The following is a 7,931-nucleotide window of genomic DNA, read 5'->3' on the forward strand; positions in this document are numbered from 1 at the left end:
AGTTGCGTGAAGTGTGCTTCCCATTCCTCCTTTGCTATGCAGCATTCTAAGCCGTCCCCTGGATCCTGGACCAAAAAGGGTCTTTTTACTACCGCCCAGAATCTAGTGCTACTCTTTAAGGTAGAGGGGTTGAGAATCTCACTCCAAGCCTCTTCTCTTAAAAATTCCTTGCGTCTATTAATAGCTGATTTATATTCTTTCCTACACTGTTGAATGTTCTCTTTTATTCTGGGATTTGCTGCCAGGGCCGACCTTAGATTACGTGAAGCCCTAGAGCAGTCATGATTGAACCACCTGGGTCCCCCTCTCTCTTTATGCTTTACTGGGACTGACATCAGCTGAGACACCTTATCTGAGATATTTTGAAAAGCACTTAGAACCTGACTTGGTTCCGTCCCTTCTCGTGTACATTTTGCGATTTCCTCAATGCAATTGGTCTTAATGTCTTTATACAATAAATCAGGAGTGATCATAGACCATTTAAGTTGCCGTCTACCATCCGTAGTACTCAGCCTACCCGTAGTTCAATTCTGTTCTTCCTTGCCTACCCATGGACCTTTCAAATATACAGTCAGTGGATTATGATCACTAAATTCACTGTGTTCAATAATGAAAGAGTCCACAAAGGTCTGCATTGACACAGAGAGTAAGACATAATCAATAAAGGTGCCCTTCCCATGCCCCTTAAAAGTTGGAATATCAAAGCACTTCGAGGGATCCCTCAGTGCCATAGCCAGTGATAAATCCAGGTTATTCAATAAATCGTTAAAAACGTCCCCCTCCACTGTATGTTCCAGGTGCAAGCCCTCGAGACGACCACAATACAAATCTGAGAGACTTTTAAGCAGGGGGTCACCACACGGATGAACATTAAAATCGCCCATAATCATAAGATTATGGGAGCATGCCTTCATTGAGGTGTTAATAAATGCATTTAATGCTAATATAAAACTTGAAGCTAAGTTATAATTAACTGCATTATAAAAATGTACCAGACCTAAAAGACAGTTTTCTCCATTAAGTACAAAACCAATGATTCCATCATTGCCTGTAAGAACTCTACGTATTTTACAAGAGAGTGCTACAGAAATAAAAGTGACCAGGCCCCCCTTAGGTCTACCTCTGCAAGATGCTGTAGCAGGAACATAGAAGGCCTTGTACCCCTCCAGAAAATAGTCACAATCCACTAACCAGGTCTCCTGCAGACAGATGATCAGGAACTGCTTAATGTATCTGACCCTGTTGCTATCTGTCATCTTTGTGCCCAATCCCGCAACATTCCAGGAGATTACATTATTACTGGTCAATTTCACATTTATAATCTCCTTAAGACCCGTTTCACCAGATTTTTCATTTCCTTGATCCAGTGTCTCCTCACGTCAATCACATGCCTCAAGGCCAGAAAGTGAATCAAATCTATTCTGTGTTTCCACCATAAACCCATTCCTAGTTTGATTATCAACATTATACAAGTATGGTGCTGTAAAAACAGGAGTCTGTGATTGAAACAGTGGCCTATGGGTCCTGTGTTTGGGTGGGGCTTTAATCAAATGGGTATAAAAATATCCTAATGGGTGTACACATATGCTATTCGCATTACACAGTAAAGATGAGGCTCTTAATAAAACAGTTGCCACATGTTGAGGATGTCTGAAATTAACAACAATACAATCCCCAATATTTTCCTTTCTAGATGGGCCGATCCAGTTAACCCTTCTAACTGAAAGGATTTCCTCCGAATATGCGATTGGGAATCCACAGTTAGTATTTAACCATGCTACTGTTTTATTTTTTAATGAATCATGAGATTCCCCTTGTGGCTGGACAAGACGGTCTTCTAGAGTTGGAACATTAGTCAAGACAGCCACATAGGGTGCGCAATCAGGTGGAAGATTAATATACAGACTTCTTCTTGTTTGTCTAGAATCCAATCTACCATCCTGAACTACTGAGGTCTGCACAGTCAGATCAATTTTTGGTGGGGGTTCAAATGGAGGATTATCAGCTACAGTAACTTGCCTACTAGTCTGTGATACACCCTCCTTCATAAGTCCCTGTCTTGTTCCCGTAACCTTAGGTATGACAGGCGAGACCGCTAACTTATGTCCTGCTAACAGTCTGCCTAGTCTATCTACCTCTAGGGCTAAGGTATCCAGCTTACTTGACAGTGGTCCAATTAACTCCTCCATTTTTCTCACAATTTTCCCTTCTAGGGTACCAATCAGTAGGGTAAGTTGGTTAATTAGTAATGTAGTACCATCCTCTTTATGTCCCTCAGAAGGACAGGAGCCTATAATCGGGCCATTATCCACTGGTGCAGCTATTTCTACTCTTTTTTTGTTATGCTTGCCCCCCCGTTTAGGCTGAGATTTTCTACAGTTTCTCACCGGTCTCGGCACTAACTGTACCTGTTCTGTTTCAGCATCCTCAATAGTAGTATCTGGCGTGTCTTCCTGTATTTCTGCATGTACCTGCGCTACAGTTATTGTTACATCCTTATTGTTGATATCAGAGTTATCAGGCACGAGTATCTCCACTATTGGGAGAGGCACCTCATCCTGTGACAATGAAGCACTTCCCCGACCTAAAGAAGCCCTTCTGTCATTATCAATTTGGTTAACTTTTTTAACCAAATAATTATCCATAGTGCCCATCCCTGAAATGGGTTTATCTGCTTGGCATTTAGATATCACATCAACTAAGTAGAACTCTCAATAAAAGGACCAGTGAAGTGGAGTGGAACAGTCGGCAAAAAAAACAAGCACTTTAAACAAACACCCAAATATCACGAATAAAAATAAAGTCTCACTTCGAGTCAAAATCAAGATCTATGGCCCAGCCCAGTCTCCTCAGGCCTCTGAGGGCCACAGAGGGCCCGCCCTTTGCCCGGGCTTAGCCCGGCACCACCCGCGCGCGTCCCGCGATGCGGGAAAGAGTTGTTACCTATGAGGAAGTGATGATAAGGGGGCGGAGCCTCGGTCGCGGTGTTGGCCCTGCGTTCTCCTGGGCCTCAGTGCACCACCAAAGTTACTTCAGTGACCCCCAAGCGTTGCGCCTTACTTCACAGGCGAAGCGTCTCCCGCGGAGCGGGAAGCGCAAACAGTTTTTGAAAGCCCTGGAGAAAAGGGGGCGGAGCCTCGGTCACGGTGTTGGCCCTGCGCTCTCCTGGGCCTCGGTGCACCACCAAGGTTACTTCAGCGACCCCCAAGCGTTGCGCCTTAATTCACAGGCGAAGCGTCTCCCGCGGAGCGGGAGGCGCGAGCAGTTTTTGAAAGCCCCGGTGAAAAGGGGGCGGAGCCTCGGTCACAGTGTTGGCCCTGCGGTCTCCTGGGCCTCAGTGCACCACCAAAGTTACTTCAGCGACCCCCAAGCGTTGCGCCTTACTTCACAGGCGAAGCCTCTCCCGCGGAGCGGGAGGCGCGAGCAGTTTTTGAAAGCCCCGGTGAAAAGGGGGCGGAGCCTCGGTCGCTGTGTTGGCCCTGCAGTCTCCTGGGCCTCAGTGCATCATCAAAGTTACTTCAGCGAACCCCAAGCGTTGCGCCTTACTTCACAGGCGAAGCATCTTCCGCGGAGCGGGAGGCGTGAGCAGTTATTGAAAGCCCTGGTGAAAAGGGGGCGGAGCCTCGGTCGCGGTGTTGGCCCTGCGGTCTCCTGGGCCTCAGTGCACCACCAAAGTTACTTCAGCGACCCCCAAGCGTTGCACCTTACTTCACAGGCGAAGCGTCTCCCGCGGAGTGGGAGGCGTGAGCAGTTTTTGAAAGCCCCGGTGAAAAGGGGGCGGAGCCTCAATCGCGGTGTTGGCCCTGCGGTCTCCTGGGCCTCAGTGCACCACCAAAGTTACTTCAGCGACCCCCAAGCGTTGCGCCTTACTTCACAGGCGAGCAGTTTTTGAAAGCCCCGGTTAAAAGGGGGCGGAGCCTCGGTCGCGGTGTTGACCCTGCGGTCTCCTGGGCCTCAGTGCACCACCAAAGTTACTTCAGCTACCCCCAAGCGTTGCGCCTTACTTCACAGGCGAAGCGTTACCTCTTTCCTCATAGGACAGACCATGACTTTGCCCACCTTCTTCCCCCTGCATCCTTCTAAAGAGGAAGAGGGGCTCCACCGCCTGGATCCAAAACGTGCACTTTCATTCTATCTGGATCGCACAAAGCAATTCCGGGTGTATTACCAGCTCTTTGTTGGCTATGTGAGCACCAAGAAAGGTCGGGCCATTCTTTACATCAAAATCTGTTATTCCTTCCCGAAGAAGGAACCTCCATTTTACCAGGGCAATGGCAGGTACCACTGACGAGTAGTCCCCCTTAATGACATTTGTCAGGCATCGCTGCAGACATTCACCAACACTACTGTATGGACAGCCAAGTCCGGAGAGACGCTTTCCTGGCCATTCTGTTCTCCATGACTTTCTGGTGTGAACTTAGTTCACAGACCCACCTCCGGGGTAGGTATTGCTGGGGTATCCATTCTAAGGTAAAGAATCTAAAACTAAGGGTTTATCTGCTTGGCATTTAGATATCACATCAACTAAGTAGAACTCTCAATAAAAGGACCAGTGAAGTGGAGTGGAACAGTCGGCAAAAAAAACAAGCACTTTAAACAAACACCCAAATATCACGAATAAAAATAAAGTCTCACTTCGAGTCAAAATCAAGATCTATGGCCCAGCCCAGTCTCCTCAGGCCTCTGAGGGCCACAGAGGGCCCGCCCTTTGCCCGGGCTTAGCCCGGCACCACCCGCGCGCGTCCCGCGATGCGGGAAAGAGTTGTTACCTATGAGGAAGTGATGATAAGGGGGCGGAGCCTCGGTCGCGGTGTTGGCCCTGCGTTCTCCTGGGCCTCAGTGCACCACCAAAGTTACTTCAGCGACCCCCAAGCGTTGCGCCTTACTTCACAGGCGAGCAGTTTTTGAAAGCCCCGGTTAAAAGGGGGCGGAGCCTCGGTCGCGGTGTTGACCCTGCGGTCTCCTGGGCCTCAGTGCACCACCAAAGTTACTTCAGCTACCCCCAAGCGTTGCGCCTTACTTCACAGGCGAAGCGTTACCTCTTTCCTCATAGGACAGACCATGACTTTGCCCACCTTCTTCCCCCTGCATCCTTCTAAAGAGGAAGAGGGGCTCCACCGCCTGGATCCAAAACGTGCACTTTCATTCTATCTGGATCGCACAAAGCAATTCCGGGTGTATTACCAGCTCTTTGTTGGCTATGTGAGCACCAAGAAAGGTCGGGCCATTCTTTACATCAAAATCTGTTATTCCTTCCCGAAGAAGGAACCTCCATTTTACCAGGGCAATGGCAGGTACCACTGACGAGTAGTCCCCCTTAATGACATTTGTCAGGCATCGCTGCAGACATTCACCAACACTACTGTATGGACAGCCAAGTCCGGAGAGACGCTTTCCTGGCCATTCTGTTCTCCATGACTTTCTGGTGTGAACTTAGTTCACAGACCCACCTCCGGGGTAGGTATTGCTGGGGTATCCATTCTAAGGTAAAGAATCTAAAACTAACTGTTTCTTTCAGATGAACAAGTTAATTACCTTTGGTAACTATAAGAAACATAGGTTAGTTATAGATTCCTTACTGCCCCACCCATCCTCCCCGTTCTGCAAACTCATTTCTGGAGTTAAGGACTTCCTTTCGGGGCCCTACATTTGTGCACCAGTGGTCAGTATCTTGCATGTCTCTGCTCCTCTGGTGTGGAAAGTCCTGTACAGAACTGACATCAGCGCGAGGGCAGCATCTGCGTAGCTACCGCGACGTCATCTCAGCAACCACAATGCCAACGAAGAACGCGGAGTTGACCAACGTCACCTTCCGACACCATGGGGTACTGCTGACGAAAATTCTCCGGATCCAGTCTGATGCTTGGGAGTAATTCTAAGGTAAGGAATCTATAACTAATATGTTTCTTACAGATATATTGTTCCCGAAGGTAAGTAACTTGTTCATCGTTACCGAAGGTAAACTTGTTCCTTAAAACTACAGTATCAATGTTCCCACCTTATAAGGCTGTGGCCTACAAGGGTACGCTGTCCTAGATTTGCCCTTTATTTTCTTTAAAAATTATTTGTGAAATAGTTTTTTTCTGTCGCCTAGTTTTTGGCTGATTTGCATATTTTTAAGTGGGCTGTTGAATTTTAAAGAAAATACAAAGAAATTGCAACATAGTCTTTTAATTTTGTTTTAAATGAAGAGATTTGTTTTTTCTAATGAAAAGTGAAGAAACTTATTTGGATGACGAGGGGATAGTTAATTCCTTATGATTTAACTGGAGATTTTTCTGAAAGATAACAAGGATTAAACCATAGCCTTGAAACCCTTTATGCTTCTTCCTGGTCACAGTGGGCACTGCCTTTATCAGCATTCAAACAGACACACAATCAATGTGTGCTTTTCTGCTAAGCTTTCTGTTGTTTCTTTCTCAGTTATTACTCATTGAGCCTTGACTCAGCCTGACCCTTGGCACTCTCTAAAATATAATTTCTCTTCTACCACATGATAGTAACTAAACACACACCCTACAGATGTAAGGCATAAGGCACGCCCTCGTAACCTTACTCTGCAGACCATTTCAACTCCTCTCCCCCACACTAATGCCTGGTTGTCAAAAAATTGCAATTTCAAAGATACCCAACTCTCGTTGCCCCAATACCAGTACCTCGTGCACATGTACTCCATCCATAATCTTCTGGATGTTATGCATAGAGAATGTTCTTCAGCCCCACTTTAATCTCTTACCTCTTCCTACCTGTAATTGTACCTAATTGTACCTAGTAGATTTGTACTTCATGTGTTTGTGCCTAGGGAAGTGAAGTTTTAATATAAACTCGGTCTATTTATCTCTCCTATTGCACCTGCTACGCATAACAAATCATCGTTTGCTGATTAAGTGGTCACCAAGAATGCATTTTGAGGTGTCATATGGGGTATCAGTGATGCCAGATGTCATTTGTGATATTAAATGCAATATTGTCCATCATCAATTAAGATGACATCAGTGAATTAATGTATGAGGTCGAGAGTGTATGCTGTATAAAGTTCTTTTGCAGGTGAATTTTAGTGGTTTTAAGTAATGTAATTTCACTTCAATAGCAGTTTTTTAAGATGGTCTTCAGGAATATAACTTATTGTGCTAGGAGCAAAGATATATATATATACATCTATCTATCTATCTATCTATCTATCTATCTATCTATCTATCTATCTATCTATCTATCTATCTATCTATCTATATATATATATATATATATATATATATATCTATATATATATATATACCCATATACCCACATAAGAAAACGGACATTTTCAAATAAAAATATCTAGGTATGAAAAAACAGAGCCTAGCTGTTAGGAATCAACATATCACAGAATATATATGATGAGCAAAAAATCTATAATGCTGATTCCTAACAGCTATGTTCTCCTGTTTATACCTAGATTGGTGTCATTGATTTCCTGACGAAGTCCAAGGGCAGCAGAATATCCTGGCTGAAGCATGTCAACTGCTCAGTAGAAGGTGCAACGAGGAATTCTGTACATGGTTGTGCTCTGACAGCACTGACGATAGATGTCACCACTATAGATTCTTTATGATGTTGTGTTGTCCCTGTTTCTCATTGTATGTATATTATTTGTTATACACTGAGTTCTCCAGAAACGTAATATGTTTAAGATTGTGGAATTGCTTTGGAATCTAAGACACATGAATTGTTGCTAATTTTTAACAAAATAAAATTGTTCATTAACGCTTAAATAACTTAAGTCCATTAATTTCGAGATTCTAGGATTGGAAAGAAACTACTTTAAACATGGTTGAAATTTCCACTCTTTTTTGAACCCATGGACTGATTTCTCTATCTAATTTTTAAATTACTTTCCTTACTGCTGTTTGTTGATACTGGTCGGCGGAAGATATATTCACTTTATAGGT

The 7,931-nt window shown here is 44.8% G+C and overlaps 1 protein-coding gene across 1 annotated transcript in view; it reads left to right on the forward strand.

The window, feature by feature from the left end:
• The window catches only part of LOC144768685 (uncharacterized), a 9,047,330-nt gene extending 9,039,749 nt beyond the window's left edge, over positions 1–7,581 (forward strand). Inside the window, exon 66 of the mRNA XM_078652515.1 lies at positions 7,439–7,581. Within this exon, the coding sequence (XP_078508641.1) occupies positions 7,439–7,452 (14 nt within the window). The 3' untranslated portion in view covers positions 7,453–7,581. The remainder of the gene's footprint in view (positions 1–7,438) is intronic.
• Positions 7,582–7,931: the final 350 nt, after the last annotated feature.

This window comes from Lissotriton helveticus, chromosome 7 (assembly GCF_964261635.1).
Source record: "Lissotriton helveticus chromosome 7, aLisHel1.1, whole genome shotgun sequence".
Taxonomy (NCBI): Eukaryota; Metazoa; Chordata; class Amphibia; order Caudata; family Salamandridae; genus Lissotriton; species Lissotriton helveticus.